The sequence below is a fragment of the Bos mutus genome, chromosome 11 (assembly GCF_027580195.1).
Source record: "Bos mutus isolate GX-2022 chromosome 11, NWIPB_WYAK_1.1, whole genome shotgun sequence".
NCBI classification, from domain to species: domain Eukaryota; kingdom Metazoa; phylum Chordata; class Mammalia; order Artiodactyla; family Bovidae; genus Bos; species Bos mutus.
Genome location: NC_091627.1, coordinates 324,198 through 346,085, shown reverse-complemented (window position 1 = coordinate 346,085; position 21,888 = coordinate 324,198). Strand labels below are relative to the sequence as shown.

At 54.4% G+C, this 21,888-nt stretch overlaps 1 protein-coding gene across 6 annotated transcripts in view; it reads left to right on the top strand.

Annotated features, from left to right (window-relative positions):
* EHMT1 (euchromatic histone lysine methyltransferase 1) overlaps nucleotides 1-21,888 on the top strand; it is a 109,831-nt gene that overhangs the window by 35,790 nt on the left and 52,153 nt on the right. For 5 of the 6 annotated variants that reach the window (XM_070378582.1, XM_070378581.1, XM_070378580.1 and 2 more), the window contains exons 2-3: nucleotides 9,482-9,545; nucleotides 13,789-14,345. In XM_070378582.1, coding sequence (XP_070234683.1) covers nucleotides 9,482-9,545; nucleotides 13,789-14,345 — 621 coding nt within the window. Of the gene's footprint in view, nucleotides 1-9,481; nucleotides 9,546-11,358; nucleotides 11,544-13,788; nucleotides 14,346-21,888 lie in introns of those variants that run through there. The other variant, XM_070378583.1, reaches the window with a different exon arrangement.

Here is a 21,888-nt window from a genome sequence, read left to right as displayed (position 1 = left end):
AACTTTGCATATAGATGCTTATATCTTTACTTTTCTCCTTTGACTTTTGCTTCTCTTCTTTTCTCAGCTATTTGTAAGGCCTCCCCAGACAGCCATTTTACTTTTTTGCATTTCTTTTCCATGGGGATGGTCTTGATCCCTGTCTCCTGTACAATGTCACGAACCTCATTCCATAGTTCATCAGGCACTCTATCTGTCAGATCTAGGCCCTTAAATCTATTTCTCACTTCCACTGTATAATCATAAGGGATTTGATTTAGGTCATACCTGAATGGCCTGCTTCCTTCAATTTAAGTCTGAATTTGGCAATAAGGAGTTCATGATCTGAGCCACAGTCAGCTCCTGGTCTTATTTTTGTTGACTGTATAGAGCTTCTCCATCTTTGGCTGCAAAGAATATAATCAGTCTGATTTCGGTGTTGACCATCTGGTGATGTCAAACCCCTTAGGGTTTGGTTTTTCCAGTAGTCGTGTATGGATGTGAGAGCTGGACCATAAAGAAGGCTGAGTGCCAAAGAATTGATGCTTTTGAACTGTGGTGTTGGAGAAGACTCTTGAGAGTCCCTTGGACTGCAAGGAGATCCTACCAGTCCATCCTAAAGGAAATCAGTCCTGAATATTCATTGGAAGGACTGATGCTGAGGCTGAAGCTCCAGTACTTTGGCCACCTGATGCAAAGAGCCAACTCATTGAAAAAGACCCTGATGGGAAAGCTTGAAGACAGGAGGAGAAGAGGGCGACACAGGATGAGATGCTTGGAGGACATCACCGACTCGATGGACATGAGCTTGAGCAAACCCTGGGAGATAGTGAAGGGCTTCTAGTGAAAGACAGGGAAGCCTGGTGTGCTGTGGTCCATGGGGTTGCAAAGAGTTGGACATGACTTACCAACTGAAAAGGCTTGTGTATATCGAAATCTGCCCGTTGGCATTCAAGTAAGAAACTTCACAGAGCTTTCTGTCTTTTTTTCTCCAGCCACATCAGTGCCTTAGATAGGATTTGACGCGGATGTTCCAAAGCGTGGAGTGTGGTCTCCTGGGAGAGGACATCAGGCCCAGCGCGGGGCGGGCGTGTGTGGGGTGGCTCTGCGCCCTTCCCCAGGGGTGCGCTTCTGCTCCCTGTCTGCGCTGGTCCCTCCTGGGCGGACTTTGTCCCCCTCCCCCGTGCCTTTCAGCCAGGTCTGATAGGAGTTGTGTTGGAGGCGTGAAGAGGTTGAATGAGGGTCTGGATAGGCTGGTGGAGGGGCTCTTGCCAGGCCAGTTCAGGCATCGTGGGCGCCAGCTCCAGTTTCACTGTCAGAAGCGGGGGGTCACTGTGTGGGAGCCAGGTGCGGGGCTGAGCCTGCGGCGCTTGACCGAGGATGAGGCCGGGGCCCGCCTGCTCTCCCGTGGCCCAGAGCGGGTGCGCTGTCCGCGGAGTCCTGCCTTCTCCGAGACCCTGCCTCTGTGAGCTCTGCGTCGTTGGTGCGGCGCTGCACCCCGCCCTCAGGACCCCGGTCACCCTTTCAGGCTCTCCGCTGCTCCCACCCTGTAGCTGTCTGCTTGTTTGGAAGTTTGTGTGTAAAAGGCTCTTTGACCGAAAGCAGCCCCAGAGTCTCGCAAGTCCCAGGCCCTGAGAAGATCCCGTTTTCAGTCTGGGCTTGGGAGTTAGAGGGGAGGTCTGCTCGCAGAGTTCCTGGAGTCTGGGCAGGGTGCTGTGGGTGGCGGTGAGCAGACCTTGGGGGAGCTGTCTTTCTGGGACTGCCGTGTCTTGGTGGTGTGCTGCACGAGAGCCGAGCGGCGTGTGTGCTGAGCGCACACCCAGTGAGCACACGGCCGCCTGCTCCCGCTGTGTGCGGTGCACTCTTAACTGTGCTCAGGCTTGTGCTTTGCCAACCGGAAGGTCTGATGCTGCAGACGCCTCACAGGTCTGGGCTCCCGGTGGTTGTGCGGGTTTGACTCTGGGTTGTGTCTGTCTCCCAGGGAGGAGGTGAAGGAGCTAGGGCCCCTCTTTCTTGGGACACGTGGGTCTTGGCTGGAGGTGGGACAGGTGAGCAGGTGCGGAAGGAAGGGAGGAGAGTGGAGGGCTTGTCCCCAGTGGGGGCGCCTCTCCTTCCGAGGCGGGGGCACTGGGCTTCCGGGCCCATGGGGCCGGGGTCACAGGCCTGTAGGGCAGCCGTGACCCGTCAGTGACGAGGCCTGAGGGAGACTTTAGAGCATTTCATTGGAGGTTCTTCCAGGAAAAAGGCCAGGCTTTGGGAAACAAGGGAAGTGCCGGCAGGCCCCCACCCGTGTTGGTTTTGTGGTCTCTGCACGGAGAGAGCGGCCTTTCGGGCCCTGGCGTCTGTGGCCATGGTGACATGGTCACAGCCTGCACTGCCGGCTGGTGCTTCACATGTGTGAGCGTGCTTCACTCGCTTACGGCCAACTCCGTCAGTTCAGTGCAGGCGCTCAGTCGTGTCCCACTCTTTCTCACCCCATGGACTGCAGCATGCCAGGCCTCCCTGTCCTTCATCATCTTCCAGAGTCTGCTCAAACCATGTCCATTGAGTCGGTGATGCCATCCAACCATCTCATCCTATGTTGCCCCCTTCTCTTGCCCTCAGTCTTCCCCAGCATCAGGGTCTTTTTCAGTGAGTCAGCTCTTCACATCAGGTGGCCAAAGTATTGTAGCTTCAGCATCAGTCCTTCCAATGAATATTCAAGGTTGATTTCTTTTAGGATTGACTGGTTTGATCTTGCAGTCCAAGGGATTCTCAAGAGTCTTCTGCAACACCACACTTCAAAAGCATCAATTCTTTGGCGCTCAGCTTTCTTTATGGTCCAACTCTCCCATCCATGGAGAAGGAAATGGCAACCCACTCCAGTATTCTTGCCTGGAGAATCCCATGGACAGAGGAGCCTAGTGGGCTATAGTCCATGGGGTCGCAAAGAGTCAGATATGACTGAGTGACAATACCTCACATCCATACATGACTACTGGAAAAACCATAGCTTTGACTAGATGGACTTTTGTCGGCAGAGTAATGTTTCTGCTTTTTATGGTCATAGCTTTTCTTCCAAGGAGCAAGCGTCTTTTAATTTCATGCTGCAGTCGCCATCTGCAGTGACGTTGGAGCCCGAGAGAGTAAAGCCTGTCACTGTTGCCACTGTTTCCCCATCTGTTTGCATGAAGTGATGGGACCGGATGCCATGATCTTAGTTTTTTGAATGTTGAGTTTTAAGCCAGCTTTTTCACTCTCCTCTGTCAATTTCATCAAGAGGCTCTTTAGTTCCTCTTCGCTTTCTGCCATAAGGATGGTGTTGTCTTCATATCTGAGGTTATCGATATTTCTGTCAGCAGTCTTGATTCCAGCTTGTACTTTATCCAGCCCGACATTTCGCACGATATACTCTGCATGTAAATTAAATAAGCAGGGTGACATTATACAGTCTTGACATACTCTCTTCCCAGTTTGGAACCAGTCCATTGTTCCATGTCTGACTCTAACTGTTGCTTCTTGACCTGCCTACAGATTTTTCGGGAGGTTGGTAAGGTGGTCTGGTATTCCCATCTCTTTAAGAATTTTCCACAGTTTGTTGTGATCCACACAGTCAAAGGCTTTGGCGTAGTCAAGAAAGCAGATGTTTTTCTGGAACTCTCTTGCTTTTTTGATGATCCATCAGATGTTGGCAATTTGATCTGTTGTTCCTCTGCCTTTTCTAAATCCAGCTTAACATCTGGAAGTTCTTGGTTCATGTACTGTTGGAGCCTCACTTGGAGAATTTTGAGCATTACTTTAATAGCATGTGAGATGAGTGCAGTTGTGTGGTAGTTTGAACATTCTTTGGTATTGCCTTTTTTTGGGATTGGAGTGAAAACTGACCTTTTTTAGTCCTGTGGCCGCTGCTGAGTTTTCCAAATTTGCTGGCATATTGAGTGCAGTAGTTTCACAGAATGATCTTTAAGGATTTGAAATAGCTTAAGTGGAATTCTATCACCTCCACTAGCTTTATTTGTAGTGATTCTTTCTAAGGCCCACTTGACTTTGCACTCCAGGATGTCTGGGGTCTGTGAGTGATCATGCCTTCGTGGTTATCTGGATCATTAAGATCTTTTTTGTATAGTTCTTCTGTATATTCTTGCCACCTTTTCTTAAAATCTTCTGCTTCTGTTAGGTCAATCAGGTAGATGATTATAAATGGAGAAGTCCTAATTTAAAGTCAGATCATAGCTGAAAACTTTGTTTTAACCCATCATTTTGTTTTGCTTCGATCTGGGACAGAGGATAACCTGCCAGGCTAGAGGACGTTGAGAGAAGTGAAATCATTTCTTTTCTGTGAGCTTGTGACTAAGTGCTGCTCTTCCTTTTTATGCAAAACTGGCCGCTGGTGGCTTGAGTTTTAAAGGCACAGCGGCATTAGAGGAGAGGCTCAGAACAGGCTTTGTTAGGTAGAGGCTTGTGCAGACATTTCAGGCCCAGAGAGTATTCGTTTTCTCTGGAGCGTCTCTTTCTATTCATCTGACGAGCTAGGTTGTCCTTCGTTGGAGACCCACCAGCACCTCAGGCTCCAGCCCCGTGAGGACCCTCGCCCTCTCGTAGCCACGTCCTGCCCACCTGCCTGTCCGTCCTCTCCCCCGTCCCCCGTGCGTGCCCCTTCCGCCCCGTGCCCCCAGCAGCAGTGCTTGGGCTTTAAGTGGGGACGGGTGTAGCTGAGATTCGCGCTCGCCCGGGCCCGGCACATTTTGTGTGTCGGTGGCTCCTGAGTGCCCTCGGGTAGATGCAGGATAAAACGTGCTCACTCTGACATTGTTAGAAGGCGTGTTACATGATATTCTTAAAACAGACCTTTTTCGGGGGGAGTTATGAACCTTAATTTTGTGGGCAGACGTGGCTGGTAGTGGTGATGGGAGGTCGGTGGTTTTTGCTGAGTTCGTGGGAGTGCTGGGCTGTGCAGCTGTGCCCACTCTGGTTCGTCTCCAGACGCCCCTTTCTCGCCAGCGAGAACCCGGGGCCCAGAGGCGGTGTCAGTGGTGGGCCTGCAGTGGGGTGCGCTCGGTCACTGACGGCCACTCGGCGCCACCGTCCTGACTCCTGCGCAGGCGCCGACAGCACAGCTCTGGCAGCATCGGTGAAACTGCCGGCCGAGGTCCTGGAAGGACCTCTTAGAAGGGCCTTGGGACCCCAAGGCCTCCTGTTGCAGGGAGGGTTGACGGGTGTGGGTGGTGGGTGGTGGGGTGCAGCTGTGATGGGCTGAGGGGTGCCGGGGTCCATCCATGTGGGGCCACGGTTGGAGACGAGGCGTGGCCCACCCCGCCCTCAGTGGACAGTGGGACTTTGGTGTCCTGGGCTGAGGCAGCTGGCCCCCCGCCCTACCTGGTGGGGTGGGTCATGGTGGCGTTACTTAGAGGGGCAGCCAAGGACGCTCCCGGGAGGTGACGCCTGAAGTCAGGTGCCGATGTCGAGGCAGGTGGGTGAGCTGTGTGAGCGTTGCTCATGGCCCAGATCTTGTGGGTCGGGACCCACGTGCGGACTCAGTGCTGGTCCTGGGTGTCTGGAGGCCAGCTCCCCCCAGGGGCCTGACTGGGCGCCACCTCCCCCAGCCCAGGGTCGCCCAAGCTTCTCGTCTTCCCGACTCTGGAAAGGCAGACTTTGAGACCCCCGTGCTGACTGAGGTGGACACAGCCATGGCTTCTGGCTCCTGGGCCTGCTGCCCCACCCGTCTCTACGTCCTGGTCTTGCACTTTCTGGGACACGGGTCCCTCAGCCACGCTGGGGCCTGTGTGTGTGCCTGCAGTCCCAGCCCCCGTGCACACGGGGTGCAGGCGCAGAAGCCGGAGGAGCCCCACGCACGTGGGTGTGGCGTGAGCGCTGAGCACCCTGGGCTGTGGGCCCCGCGTCAGGCGCCAGGCCCTTCACCCCTGGCCGCCCCAGGGGCACGGGTCCCGCCCTCTGCTGGCCCTGTGTCGGGCGCCAGGCCCTTCACCCCTGGCCGCCCCAGGGGCACGGGTCCCGCCCTCTGCTGGCCCTGTGTCGGGCGCCAGGCCTTTCACCCCCGGCCGCCCGGGGCGGGGCCCCACCCTCAGCCGCAGGAGCCGCTGCCCAGTGCGCCAGGGTCCTCGGGACAGGGCCTGCGCTCCTGCCACGTGTCCTCGCTGCCGTCTCTGCCCTCATGCTCGGCTCTGGCCTCTGAGCCTGCAGTGCACGGCCTGCTTCTCGTCTGAAGGCTTTTCTAGCTGCTTCTTACAACAGTTTATTTTGAAATAACTTCAAACATGCAGAAAGTTCCAAGGTTAGCACAGTGATGCCCGTCTGTCTTCACCAACCTCCACTCTGTCCTTCACATGTGCCCCTATGTGAACACACCCACAGGCACATGTGCGCAGCGTGTCTCCTCTGCACCGCTCGGAGTCAGGTCGACTCTTACGCAGACAAGGACAGTCCTCCTGAATAAGCGTCAGAAGGTGATGGCACAGGTGTCTGGTCTGCACCCAACTGTCACGTTAATCGCACATGGACCCCGCACCCGTTCACTGTGTGTGCAGCCGTGTGGTCACACGCGGACACGTTCATGGTGTCTGGTCGTTGCTGTGCTTACAGTCATCTCGTCACACGTGGTTACATGTGGACACGATGCTGGTCACTGTGTGCACATTCAGTCGTATTGTCACGTGGTCACACGAGGACACAGCCCCCAGTCAGCTGTTACATCGCCACACGTGCTTACACGTGGATGGGGCACCCGGTCACTGTGTGTATAGTCTCGTGGTCACACGTGGTTACTTGTGAATGCGGCACGTGGTCACTGTGTGTACAGTCACGTGACATGGACACAGTACCTGTCAGTGTATGTACAGGCATCACGTGGTCACACGTGGTCACCCCGGACACAGCACCCCACTCATTGCATACACAGTGGTCACGTGGCCACGGCGTCTGGTTGCCATGTGCATGGCTGTCGCGTGGTCACGCAGAGATGGTGCCCGGTCCCGGGTGTGCACAGCCGTCGCGTGGTCGCACACAGAGATGGTGTCTGGTTGCTGGGTGTACAGTCATCATGGTAATCTCTCAGGGTGCTTTTGCACTCTGGCCAGGGACTTGCGGGGACTCCTGGCTCCTCTGGTCTCCAGCTCCCTGGTCTTCCTGATCCAAGGGCCTGCACTGCTTTCCAGAAGCCTAGGGTTGGGTGTCGGAGAAGGCAATGGCACCCCACTCCAGTACTCTTGCCTGGAAAATCCCATGGATGGAGGAGCTGGGAAGGCTGGAGTCCATGGGGTCGCTGAGGGTCAGACACGACTGAGCGCCTTCACTTTCACTTTTCACTTTCATGCATTGGAGAGGGAAATGGCAACCCACTCCAGTGTTCTTGCCTGGAGAATCCCAGAGATGGGGGAGCCTGGTGGGCTGCCGTCTGTGGGGTCACAGAGTCAGACACGACTGAAGTGACTTAGCAGCAGCAGCAGCAGGGTTGGGTGTCAGGAGACCAGAGACCTGCCCCTTTGTCCATGACAACCCAGCGTGAGGAGAGCCTGAAAGTGTCCCTGGTACCTGAGGACAGTCTTGCGGGACATACTGGGAGATTCTGTAAAGGTCGTGTTTCTCGTGAAGCTCTTGTACGAATTGTAGTGACGGCTTCCCCCTCCAGCGTGCTCTGCCATCAGTGGGTGGAATCTCGGCTAAGGAGGTGCGTCCCTGTTGGACTGTCAGCTACTGCTGCTGCTGTTCACTTGATGGACATGAGTCTGAGCAAGCTCCAGGGCTTGGTGATGGGCATGGAGGCCCAGCGTGCTGCAGTGCTGAGGCTCCTTCTGCAGAGCAGGGCCGGGCTTACCAGCCAGTTCTCCCCGTGGGGATTGTCACAGCCTCTGCCTGGAGGGTCGCAGGCAGGCCTCAGGTCTCAGCCCACGTTTGCGTGGTTTGGGTTTTGTTACGGTTTGTGTTCCCTGAGTGCAGGTGCTGGGGGCAGAGTGCTGGCGGTGTGCCGGGTGGGGACACAGGTACAGCCGCCTGAGGGGGTGTGGCTGGGCCTCCTGCTGGTAGCAGGTGGCGGGGGTGGGTTGGGGGCAGCCTCAGGGTGCGGAGCAGGGGGCTGTTGGCTGTTCACCCTGAAGGCTGGTTCTCCTGATGAGGAGAGCCTGTCAGGCCTGTCTGGGGCTGCTCGGCTTTCCTTGGTGCCTGGCCATGCTCCGACTTCCTAACTGCGGCGGGGCCGTGCGGCTGGCCAGCGACAGCAGACCAGGCTGTCATCCAGGCCCGGAATGGGGTGAATGCAGGCTATTGAGAGGGCTGGGGAAGACACCACAGCTGTGCACCCCTACTTCTGTCCTCACAGCCCCCCACTCTATGACACCCTCAAAGCCCCCCTCTCTCACCCTCACAGCCCCCTGCTCTGTCACACCCTCACAGCCCCCACCCCCTTGGTGACACCCTCACAGCACCCCCCCGCCCGTCACACCCTCACGGCCCCTCCTCTGTCACACCCTCACGGCCCCCCTCTGTCACACCCTCACAGCCCCCCTCACACCGTCACAGCCCCCCCCCACACCCTCACGGCCCCCACCCGTCACCCTCACAGCCCCCCCGACTCTGTGACACCCTCACAGCCTCACTCTGTCACACCCTCACGGCCCCCTCTCTGTCACACCCTCACAGCCCCTCCAACCCGTCACACCCTCACGGCCCCCCTCTCTGTCACACCCTCACGGCCCCCCTCTCTGTCACACCCTCACGGCCCCTCCAACCCGTCACACCCTCACAGCCCCCCTCTGTCACACCCTCACGGCCCCTCCTCTGTCACACTCTCACGGCCCCCCACACTCTTGCTGAAGTTCATGTGTCTGTCTCTTCAGCCCCGACTGGAACTCAGCTCCCAGGACTTTGCTGAGAAAGGCCCCTGTGGCTTCGAGCGCAGAGGTCTCTTTGCCGCCTGTTGCTGTTTGCTGGCTCTGGGGGGTGTCACACCCGCTGTCCCTGGTCCTGTCACCTGGGCCCTGCTGTGCAGTGCGCCCCCTGGACTGGCGTCCCTGGCACAGGACAGGCGCTCGGGAACGGGGCCGGCCTTCAGGGCCCTGTGCCCGTGGACTGAGCTCGCCCCTGTAATGGGGCGTCCCATGGGAGCGGCTGACCACCCCGGTGCCAGCAGCTGTGATCTGGGGGCCAGGACTCAGTAGTGCTGCCGGCCCCTCCATGTGTGTGCACGTGACTCAAAACAGCTGGTCCTAGGTCCTTGGGGGTCCTCAGGGACCCCAGAGTCCCCCACTTTGAAAACCCCTGGGTTTCAGACCGCTGGTCAGGCCACACACAGGGAGCCTGGGAGTGCGAGGGCGGGGCCCTCCGTTGCCGCAGAGTTTCCCGGGCCTGTGTGAGCACCGGCCTCTCGCCCTGCAGCCTGTGTCACGGGCGTCCTCACGGGCCTGAGGGGCCTGGTCTGCCGTCCTTGGTGGGCTGGTTTTCATCTGGGTGTGATGCCCATGGGCTGGGGTCCTCTGGTGGAGTGTGACTGACGACTGCTTCTCTTCTGCAGGCGGTTCCGGCGAAGGGGGAGACCAAGCAGGACTGCGGCCTGGGAGCTGAGCTGCCGAGCGAAGGTAAGGGCGCCGGGGCTGCGGGCCTGCAGGGTGGTCCCGTGAGCGGGGCCCCGGGCTCCCGGCCCGCTGGGAGGCAGAGGTCCTGGTCCCCAGGGCGCTGGGGCCAGCAGGGGCGGCTGTGTGAGGTGTCTGGGCTTGGAAGCCCCCCGAGTTGCCCGGCGGTGGAGCGAGGCTGGTGAGGGCCTGGTGCCCAGGGAGCCTCTGGCCGCCCTGTGTGGGGCCGCGCTGGGAACGACCGTGGGAGGTGAGCCCACTGTCCCACCCGAGCCTGCCGGTGGTCCTCCTGAGAGCAGCATCCTGGCTGGACGGCACCACCCGGGGCCCGCTGCACTCCTGCCCCGCACATCTGCCCGCCTCTCAGCTGGGGATGAGACCAGGTCGGGGCCGAGGTCAGCCGAGCTTGCGGCTGTAGACGCCCAGCTGGGCCCTGGCCTCTGAGGGCACGCAGATGCCGGGTCGAGCCTGCTGCGTGTGGGCAGCCGCTCCGCCAGGTGCAGGCTGGGCCATCTTGGCAGATGTGCTGGGAGACGGGGCCCGGGCGCCTGGTCCGGTGGCTGAGCCTCCCAGGACGAGGCCTCAGGTGGCCTGCTGGCAGGGAACACCTCGTGCTCCAGGCTGGTGGCCACGTTCATGTGTGTCCTGAGCTGTGATGGGGACTCCGGTGGCTCTGCTCCCTCCTGGGCAGCATCTCTGTCAGCTTTCACATCCATGGGGTCCTCTTTTGTGACCACGCGTGCATGCCTGAGGGTGCCTGTTGGGGATGCAGAGTGTGGGCCCTGGGCCGGGGCTGGCGGCAGGCAGCCTCACGCTGGGATGAAGGACCCGGGGCACAGGCCACAGGGCGGGGTCGTGTGGGCGGTGGCACATGATCGAAGCGCGTCCGATCCCAGGAGAGCCTATGGGGCTGGTTGGGGGTTTGAGGGCCCTTGCTGCCCAAGACTCTCCTGGAGCCCCACCCCTTCCCAGGTCGGAAGCCCGTCCTGGGGGCCAGTTCATGTCTGCCTTCGGTCCCATGCGCTGATGGACGGACGTCCGTGGCCCTGACTTGCTTACTGCCTCACTCGTGCCTAGGGGTGCAGCCTAGAGCCCCTCTCTGCTGTCCCCGGCCACCTACACACTGTCCTGCTGCCCCTCTCCTCCCGTGCGGGACCCCTGAAGCCCTGCCTCGGCGCTCTCCTCTGGCGCTGTGCTTTCCTCTCCCCGGCATGCTGCCGTTCATGGGCTCCTCCCTCCCGCCACCCTCCTAGGCCTTTTCATAAAGAGCCTGAGGGTGAGTGCTGCCAGGTGCGGGGCTCCTCCACACGTGTGGCCCTGAGCCCAGCCCTGGGCCTCCAGACTGGTTGACGAGGCGGCTGCCCCGCACCCATCCCACAGCACCGGCTCGTGGGCCCCGTCTTTCTGGTCAGAGTCATCTGGGTTTAGTGTGTCTCTCTGCTGACTGCTGACACTGAGCATTTCTTTGTGTGCTTCTTAGCCTTCTGTATATCTTCTTGGCAGAAATGTCAGTTCAGATCCTTTGCCCATAAAATTGGTTATTGATTTTTTTTAAATTTATTTTTTAATTGAAGGATAATTGCTTTACAGAATGTTGTTGTTTTCTGTCAAACTTCAACACGCATCAGCCATAGATATACATATATCCCCTCCCTCTTGAACCTGCCTCCCATCTCCCTCCCCACCCCACCCCACCCCTCTACGTTGATACAGAGCCCCTGTTTGAGTTCCCTGAGACATACAGCAAATTCCCGTTGGCTATCTATTTTGTATATGGTAATGTAAGTTTCCATTCCCTTGTAGCTCAGTCAGTAAAGAATCTGCCTGCAGTGCAGAAGACCCGGGTTTGAACCCTGGGTTGGGAAGATCCCCTGGAGAAGGAAATGGCAACCCACTCCAGTATCCTTGCCTGGAAAATCTCATGGACAGTGGAGCCTGGTCGGCTGCAGTCCATGGGGTTGCAAAGAGTCGGGCACGACTGAGCGACTAACACTAATACTTAATGTAAGTTTCCACGTTACTCTTTCCATTCATCTCACCCTCTCCCCCTTCCCCATGTCCGTAAGTCTGTTCTCTATGTCTGTTTCTCCATTGCTGCCCTGTAAATAAATTCTTTAGTACCATTTTTCTAGATTCCGTATATACGTGTTAGAATTTCTGTTTCGGATGTAACTTCACTCTGGGTCCGTCCACCTCATTAGGCCTGACTCGAGAGTGTCCCTTTTCATGGCTGAGGAATACCCCGTGGTGCATCTGTGCCGCGGCTTCTGTACCCGCTCCTCTGCCGATGGACATGTCGGGCGCTTCCATGCTCCAGCTGTTGTAAATAGTGCTGCAGCGAGCAGTGGGGTATGTGTGTCTTTTTCAGTTTTGGTTTCCTCAGGTACTTGATTAGGAGTGGGGTTGCTGGGTCATATGGTGGGTTATTGATTTTTATTGATGAATTGTCAGAGGTTTTTCAAAATACATTTAAAATACAAGCTCCTTATCAAATGCATGATTTGCAAACACGGCCTTCCAGTCTGTACTTTGGCCACCTGATGCGCAGAGGAGAAAATGGTTAGATAGCATCATCAACTCAGTGGGCGTGCGTTTGAGCAAACTCTGGGAGATAGTAAAGGACAGGGGAGCCTGGTGTGCTGTAGTCCATGGGGTCGCAAAGAGTCAGACACGACTTCGCGACTGAACAGCAACAATAGTCTATAGGTTGTCTTTTCACTTTCTTGACTGTGTTCTTGGAAGCACAAAGTAAAGTCCAGTTTATCTGTTTTTCTTCTGTTGCTTATGCTTTTGTTATAGCATCTAAGAAACCATTGCTTAATAGAAAGTCATAAAGATTTATGCCTGTTTTTCATCTTATAGTTAGATCTTGGATACCTTTTCAGTTAATTTTTGTATATGGTGTGAGTCAAGGGTCCAACTTCCTTCTTTAAGTTACTTGCCCTGTGCATTTTAGAGTAAGGTTATGGAGTTCCTCCATATACTGATTGGAGCTCCAGTTAGGGCATCATTGGACTCAGAGAGTTAATTTGAGGTGACACGCATCTTTGTATCTTTGCCATCTCCATAGAGGCTTTGCATGATCTCGGTTAAATTTTATATCCTATTTTATAGTTTTCTGCTTTTGTGAATACTATCTTATTTTTTCTCGTGTTTTCTTCCCCAAAGTTAAGGCTGGCGTAGAAAAATGTCCTTGTTATTTGCACTTGATTTCACGTCTGGCAGCCTCTCTGCACCCCTGATTGACGTGCCTCTGCGCCCCAGGGGTGCGGGAGAGCTCACCCCTTGTTGCCAGGCCTCTCACTTCATCTCTACTCCTGTGGGGCTGCCTGGGACCTCACTCTTGTGTGAACCTTAGTGGTGTTAATAGATTAGATGTCCTGACGTTGTTTCTGATCCTACATGGAATTCGTGTAACGTTTCTGAGTAAGTACACGTTTGCATAGATTGGCACACGGGCCTCTCCAAGCTGAGAAGGTTTCTCACCTATTCTGTTTTGCTGAGGATTTAAAAAAATTAATAGCCATTTATCGATTGAGATCGTACTTGCTGCACTTACAAGCTTTCTGTGCTCAGGCTATAGTGGTGACTGCGGGCCTCGCCCAGGGGCCAGTGCTGCCGTGACAGAGTTGTGGAGGTGCTGTGCTATTACCCGGGGACTGGGCTGGTGGATGCTGGGCTCCTGGACATGACCACTGTCCCCTGCACCCAGCGCTGTAACTGTGGGCTTTCTCCTGCGGTGGCAAGTGTGTTTCTTTGTTTATCGAGTTGTGGAGGAGAGGAGCTTCAGAGACCAGAGGTTTGTTAAGCTCCTGACTGACAGACTGAACGCATCCTGTTTTCTTTATGTCTGTTCTTGAGCAGCTGCTCCGGAGACCTTGTTTTCTGTCTGAATCCTCCCCAGTTTTGTTTTCTAGCAGTGACTTTGTTCCTGGAGGATACTAAATCTGTGTCATGTGTTTGAAGCCTTTTAAGAAGTAATTCACAGACAATTGGGTGTTTGTTTCAAGGACCACGGCCCCACCCACTCCTCAGCTGGGGCTCAGGGCAGACTGCCTTCCCTCCCGGGGACAGGTTGTCCCCCACTTCATCAAGTCCCTGTTGACACAGTGACTGTGATGTGCTTTGTATTTAGTCCATCTGAAGTCAGATGTTTGTCATGAAGTAAAGACAGTTTCCTGTGAGCATAGCAGTGGGACTCTGTTGGGGTCTCAGGTGGGCACCCCTGACTCTTGTTCTCTTTCTGCAGGGTCACCCATGGCTGCTGATGACGGCTCAGCAGAACAGCAGGGAGGGGAGGCCCCGGTGGCTGCAGACGGGGAGACCAACGGGTCCTGTGACCAGAGCGATGCCAGTGGCCACGCGGCTGCTGTGAAGCACCCTCAGGAGAGCACACGAGGCAGCCCTCAGGAAGGGGCCGGCCCGGGGTCCCGGATAGCGGAAAATGGGATTTTGGACAGAGACCCCGAGGTGGGGAAGCAGAACCACATCCGCTCTGATGGCTTCCCCCAGAATCCTGTCATTGGGAGCAACGGCTACTTCCTTGGCAAGGCCCCCTTGTCTGAGCCACCACTGCGGGTGGCCAGCGCCCTGGCTTCCTCCCTGCCTGGCCACGCGGCGAAGACCCTCCCTGGCGGGGCTGGCAAAGGGAGGACTCCCGGTGCTTTTCCCCAGCCGCTGGCTGCTGTGCCGGCCAAGCCTGGGGAGGGCAGCAAGGACACAGAGGACAAGAAGGCCCCGGCCCCAGGCGCCGACGTCAAGGTCCACAGGGCTCGGAAGACCATGCCGAAGTCCATCCCGGGCCTGGTAACACGTCCCTGTTGGGAGGGCCTCTCCTGTCTGTCTGCTGTTGGTTTCGTGTTTGGACGGCAGGTGGACTTCTCTGCGTGGAGGGGAGAGGCCGGGAAGAGGGGGTCATTCGCCAGGGTTGCCAGCTGGGTCCTGGCGGGTGATTGCCAGCCTGTCTTTGAGGCTTCCCTTGGTGTGCCCAGCCCACGGGTTGCTCCTCCCCCTCTTTGGGAGTCACTTTCTTAGGAGGCTCAGCACCCACCCGTCTCATTGGGGAGCAAGCATTGGGGAGGGCAGTTAGGCCTGGAGCTGCTGAGCTCTCTGCTCCCAGGTGTGCAGTTACACCCCGGAGTTTCTTGGGCGTGTTGCCTGCTGGTGCCTGAGGGCCTTCCCTGGGCCCCCGCGGCCTGACGCACACCTGAGGCTGAGGGTTCTGCGGGGTCCCCAGATCCACTGCCCCAGCACCTTCTCCTGAAACTCCCACCCCTTCCAACACCTCCGCCTGAGCCCCGCCCCCTCCATCACCTCTTCCCCGAGCTCCACCCCCTCTATCCCTCCTCCCCGAGCCCCGCCCCCAGCTCCTCCCCGAGCCCCGCCTCTGCTCCTCCCCGAGCCCCGCCTCTGCAGCAGCTCATTACCCCGTCCATCTCCCTCCTGTGTCCCCAGCGCTTCAGTCTTGCTGGTCCTTTCACGCGTTGATATTTTCCATTTTGACAGTTTTTTTTTTTCATATCCAGTGTATATGATTAGATTTTAAGTTAAGAATCTCTGTGTTCTCAGTTACATTTTTGTTTTATCCTTCAAAAGATAGTTACAAATCTTCTGTAGTCTGGGTTGAAACTGCGGTTTCTTCACATGGGGTTCTCTTTGGACTGGGCACCTCTTATTCGGGTGATTTTCCTCTGAAATACCTTTCCGCCAGGATTGTGCTCATCTTTGTGCTACGGCTCCCTGTCGCCTGACCCATCCCCTGGGGCCGGAGGTGCTGGGAGCTGGACCACTACCCATGCAGTGGCTGGCCCTGGCATGGCTTCTACTTTTTGCAGTACTTTTTGTATGTGCCAAAACTTAAAAAACTTTTAAATAACTATTCATGGGAAGCCACACAGGTGGTGCAGAGAGACCCCATGACCCCTACCCAGGGCACAGCACGGTGGGTTTATGTGCCCGCCTGGCACCATGAGGCCCCCTCTGTGGTCACCCCACCATCCCCATCCTGCATGTCTGTTGAGCATCATTTCAGATGGTCCATAACACGGGGTTATGGAATTTGGGGCTTTCTTTTCTCACTCTGCACCCCCAACCTTGGCAGGCTGTGTCTGCAGGGCCCTCCTTTGCACGTTGACAAGTTGTGTGTGTGTGGCAACGCTTGCCCATCCCGGGGTGTTTGGGGGGCCCTCGGTTCTGGGCTGCTCCGTCACAGCCTCGCTGCGCCTCGTATGTGTTGTGTCTGGGCTGCAGCCCTTGCTCTGGGGGTTTCGGGTGTGCTCCCTTGTCAGGTGCTGGCTTGCAGCCAGGCTTCATCCTTGCGCTTCCGAAGACCTATGGTCTCTTTAAGGAAAAGTTGTTCATTTTGATGAAGTTTAACTTATACAGTTCAGTTCAGCTCAGTTGTGTCCAACTATTTACGACCCCATGGACTGCCTGTCCATCACCAACTCCTGGAGTTCACTCAAACTCATGTCCATTGAGTCAGTGATGCCATCCATCCAACCATCTCATCCTCTGACGTCCCCTTTTCCTCCTCCCTTCAATCTTTCCCAGCATCAGGGTCTTTTCAGATGAGTCAGCTCTTCTCATCAGGTGGCCAAAGTAGTGGAGTTTCAGCTTCAATATCAGTCTTTGCAATGAACACTTAGGACTGATTTCCTTTAGGATGAACTGGCTGGATCTCCTTGCAGTTCAAGGGACTCTCAAGAGTCTTCTCCAACACCACAGCTCAAACGCATCAGTTCTTTGGCACTCAACTTTCTTTACAGTCCAACTCTCACTGGAAAAACCATAGCCTTGACTAGATGGACATTTCTTTGCAAAGTAATGTCTTTGCTTTTAATATGCTGTCTAGGTTGGTCATAACTTTCCTTCCAAGTAGTAAGCATCTTTCAATTTCATGGTGGTGGTAATTTTGGAGCCCCCCAAAATAAAGTCTGTGACTGTTTCCACTGTTTCCCATCTATTTGCCATGAAGTGATGGGACTGGATGACACGATCTTAGTTTTCTGAACGTTGAGCTTTAAGCCAACTTTGTCACTCTCCTCTTTCACTTTCATCAAGAGGCTCTTTAGTTCTCCTTCACTTTCTGCCATAAGGGTGGTGTCATCTGCATATCTGAAGTTATTGATATTTCTCCTGGCAGTCTTCATTTCAGCTTGTGCTTCCTCCAGCCCAGTGTTTCTCATGATGTACTCAGCGTATAAGTTAAATAAGCGGGGTGACAATGTACAGCCTTGATGTGCTCCTTTTCCTATTTGGAACCAGTCTGTTGTTCCATGTCCAGTTCTAACTGTTGTTTCCTGACCTGCATACAGATTTCTCAAGAGGCAGGTCAGGTGGTCTGGTATTCCCGTCTATTTCAGAATTTTCCACAGTTTATTGTGATCCACACAGTCAAAAGCTTTGGCATAGTCAATAAAGCAGAAATAGAACTTATACAGTATTTTTCTATTAAGACCGTGCTTTTGGTATCATGCCTAAAAGCTCTTTGGCCAGCCCTAAATCCTGAAGATTTTCTCTGATTTTCATAGTTTTTTAGTTTTATGTGAACTTTAAATATATGGGTTGTGTGTTAGTCACTCAACTGTGTCCGACTCTTTGTGACCCCATGGGCTATAGCCTGCCAGGCTCCTGTGTCCATGGGATTCTCCAGGCAAGTATACTGGAGTAGATTGCCATTCCCTTTTCCAGGGGACTCTTCCAACCCAGGGATTGAACCTGGGTCTCCCAATTGCAGACAGATTGTTTACCAAACTGAGCCACCAGGGAAGCCTTAAATATATGACCTGTTGTGAATTAATTTTTGTATTAGACTTGAGGGTTAAGGTGAAGTTTATTTATTTGCCTACCATTTTTTGGACCACCATTATCGATTTTTAAATGCATGTCAGAAAATTTTACGTTATTTCTTTATCTCATTGAAATTACACTTTCACTCCATTCCCACTTCTAGAATTCTGCTCTAACATAGTTTATTCTTGAAAGTTTTTTACTGTCACTGTTGTATTCCTCTAGGGAAAAAAAAGCAATTTGGAATTTAATTTCAAGAAATGTCTCTGACCGTAACATTTATCTAAGGGTTAACTTTGTTCTGGTGGAGTTGCTATGATTGTTATTAGTACACAGTCAGTTGCAATGCTCATCATTCTGTTGGCAATTACTGAGCACACTCAGGCTGTTGCAGGGAAAGGAGAGAGAAGGGTTTTGAGGCTTCAGAAGCTGATTTGCTGAAGACCATGCTCGCCTTCTTCGCACACTGGTAACTCAGTCTGCTTCCCAGACCCCTGCGAGAGGAGGGGACTGGAGATGTGGAGACTGGGGGCCCTCCTGGCTCCTAGACCCAGACCTGGCCTCTCCTGACTGCTGGCTTTTCTGCTCCCCAGACCCTGCTCAGTCTTGTTCGATTTTCTTAGGAAAGCATGTTGTATTGAAAATTGAGTTTTGAGAACAAACGTGTTGCATGTTTATGACAAGAAATCTATCTTCCATTAAAAGTTTAAAAATGCAGGGTTTTTCACAGCCGGGTGGCCTCTCGTCCCCACGCAAGGCAGAACCAGCTTGTCTCTTGGATGGTGGTGTCCACACCATCAGACTCCCCGGCTCAGGGTTACATCAGCCCTTGTTCACACGAAGGAAGTGAGGGAGGCCCTCGTGTCCCGCGCTGGCACGCTGTGTAGACTGGCTCCCTGACTGACTCGTGTTTGCTCTTGGAGGTGCTGCGTGGGCCTGGCTGTCTCCTTGGGTGTCTGTGTCCCGACAGCAGTCTTGGTCTCTGGGTTCAGGAGAGGAAGGTGGGCCAGGTAGGGTGGGTGTTTGCTTCCCCTGGAGGGGGGGCACCGGTCTGTGAGAACTTGCCCTGGGGGCACCTGGCTTGGCCTGGGCATCGAGTGGGGAGTGGCGAGCAGAGGCTGGGCTGGGGCAGATGGCAGTTGTCCGCAGGTACTTTGGTCATAGGTGGCCGTGCGGGCGTGTGCAGGGACTGCAGATGTGGGTACGAGTCCTCTCCCCGCGTGGGGGACTGGCCCGGCCCTGGCAGGGGCACCGCCTGAAAGTCCGCCCTAGCTGCTCTGCCTCGGTGGGTTTGCTTGGTCGGAGGATAGAGCCCTATCCAGATGTAGAGTCTTCATTCAAGTTTAGCACTTCTTAGCTTTATTTTTTAGATATTTCAAAAGGAGCCCTGTGCGGGGCCCCCAGGCAGGTGGGGAACTTTTGGAGAAGCCAGAGGGCGGAGCATGCTCGGTCCTGCTGCGAGGAGCCATGGCATGGAGCTGGGTCCCGGGCTGCCCCCAGGCAGGCCTGTCAACCTCTCCTGGATGTTGACTCCAGGAGATGAGGGCGCCTTTTTTAAAACAGTATTAAAATGCACATAACATATAATTTACCATCGTAGCCATGTTTAAGTGCCCAGCCATCACCCTGTCATCCCAGAGCTTGCTCGTCTCCCCAAATGGACCCTCTGTCCCTGCTAGACTCACTTCCCTCCCCTCCTTTCCTCCAGCTCTGTCTCTGCCCCACCCCCACTCCACACACACACACACCTCTGTACTCTCCGATTGACAGAATCAGTGCTTGGTCCTTCATACAAGCAAGTTCAAGTTCAGTCGCTCAGTTATGTCCAACTCTTTGCAACCCCATGGACTGCAGCATGCCAGGCTTCCCTGTCTATCACCAACTCCCGGAGCTTGCTCCAACTCATGTCCATTGAGTCGGTGATGCCATCCAGTCATCTCATCCTCTGTCGTCTCCTTCTCCTCTTGCCTTCAATCTTTCCCAGCATCAGAGTCTTTTCCAATGAGTCAGCTCTTGTTATCAGATGGCCAAAGTATTAAGAGTTTCAGCTTCAACATCAGTCCTTCCAGTGAATATTCAGGACTGGTTTCCTTTAGGATTGACTGGTTGGATCTCCTTGCAGTCCAAGGGACTCAAGAGTCTTCTCCAGCACCACAGTTCAAAAGCATCAGTTCTTTGGCACTCAGCTTTCTTTATAGTCCAACTCTCACATCCATACATGACTACATGACTACTGGAAAAACCTTAGCTTTGACTAGATGGACCTTTGTTGGCAAAGTCATGTCTCTGCTTTTGAATATGCTGTCTAGGTTGGTCATAGGTTTCCTTCCAAGGAGCGAGCGTCCTTTAATTTCATGGCTGCGATCACCACCTGCAGTGAGTTTGGAGCCGAGAAGAGTCTGTCACTGTTTGTACTGCTTCTCCATCTGTTTGCCAGGAAGCGGTGGGACAAAGGTCCTTCAGACAAGGGTCTGTCCTTTGTGTCTGGCTTATTCCATGCCGTACAGGGTCTTCGAGAGTCGTCCACACTATCTCAGAGCATCCCTCCTTTTCAAGGCTGAGTGATATTCCACTGCACGAGCGTCCATGTACACACCACACATACACACTTGGTTTATCCACTCTCCCATATCAGGCACTTGGGCTGCCGCCTCCCTCACCTGCTGTGAACCCACTTGTACAAAGAGCTCTTCTGGCCTCTGCTTTCGGTTCTTGAGAGTGTGCTCCCAGAAGTGGGATCGCAGGATCGTGTGGTAGTTCTGTTCCCTCTGGAGAAACCGCCAGGCTGCTGTCTGTGGTGTCTGTGCGCTGGAGGCAGAGCGCGCAGAGGTCCTTGCCAGCACGTGGTGTTCTCTGTCGTTCGGTAGCAGCCATCCCAGGAGTGCGAGGTGGTCCTACTGCAGTTCTGAGTTGTTTTCCTGATGGTCAGTGATGCTGAGTGTCGTTTCGTCTGCTTTTTGACCCTGTGTGTGTCTTCTTTGGAGAAATCTCTGTTCACGTGCTTTGCCCGTTTTTAAATTCAGTTCTGTGTTGGGATGTAGAGTTATTATATATTCTAGATGTGAATCCTCTATCAGATACATGCTTTGGAAATGTTTTCTCCCTTTCTGTAGGTTGCCTTTTCATTTTGTTGGTTGTCTTTTGAGGCACAGAAATTAAAAAAGTCTTAATTGAAGTATAATTGACGTGTGATTATTATATTAGTTTCAAGTATACAGCATAGTGATTAAATGTTTTTATATGTTACAAAATGATCACCAGGGTAAGTCTAGTCACAGTCACCATGCAGAGTTGTTGTACACTACTGTTGACTGTATTCTGCATGCTGTACATTACGCCTCCATGGTTTACCTGTTACGTAACTGGAGGTTTGTGCCCCGTAATCCCCTTCACGTGTCTTGTCTGTCCCCCACCCCTCCCCTCTGTTTATTCTCTGCGTCTCTGCGTCTGTTTTGTTGTGTTTGTTCGTTGTTTTTGTTTTTTAGATTCTACGTATGAGTGAAGTCATGGTATTTGTCTTTTTCCCTTCTTCATTTAGGGGAGTGCCTCTGGATCCAGAGGTGTTGTCGGTATTGTCACCGACAGCGAGGTTTCATTCTCCTTTACCGCCAAGCGCAGTTCCACCGTGTGTGCTGAACCCCCGTGTCCTCACCCGTCCGTCCGCTGGTGGCGCCTGGGCTGCCTGCGCGTCTTGCTGTTGTAACTAGCGCTGCAGTGAGCATGCGGTGCATTTACCTTCATGAACTGTTGTTTTTGGGTTTTTTGGATAAATACCCAGGAGTGGAATTTCTGGGTCATACTGTAGTTCTGTTTTTAATTTTTTGAGGAATCCCCATAGTGTTGCACCAGTTGGCGTTCCCGTCGATGGGCCCTAGGGTTCCATTTTCTACACGTCCTCTCCAGCATGTATGAGTTGCCATCTTTTGATAACGGCCATCCTGACAGACATGAGGGGCTATCTCATTGTAGTTTTGATCTATAAGTAAATTTTATTCGTAATAGAGTCTAATTCATCTTTTTTTTTCTTTTGTTGCTTGTGCCCTTGTAATATCGAAGGGGTCATCACCAAGTCCAGTGTTGTGACGCCTGCACTTTGCTTTTTCCTACACTTTGGCTCGCTGAGGCCTCTGATGCGCTGAGTTCACCTCTGCCAATGGTGTCAGGCGAGGGTCCTCCCGCGTTTCCCAGCCCTGTGTGTTGAGGGAGAGTGCCTGCTGCGTGTGCAGGCGCGTGCGGTGCAGCCGCGCCGGGCCAAGGGCGCGCCTCCGAAGGCTGTTGGCGACTTGGGGAGCGTGCGGTGGGGGCGCGTGAGTGGCGTCTGGAGCGAAGGTGGGGGTGCCAGTTGCTGCCGGTGTTGACCTCGTCGCCCGGGAAGGCTGAGGCCAGGACACCGAGCAAGTGGGTAAAACTCAGCAAAAGAATCTTAAAGACGTGGCGTGGTGATGCCATGGTGTGAAACCCGCTGGGGGTGCCCCGAGTGGAAGGCGCTTCCTCAGAGCTTCCTGGGCGTCTCTCGCGGGTCACACGCGGCACCCGAGCCACAGGCTGGCCAGCTCCC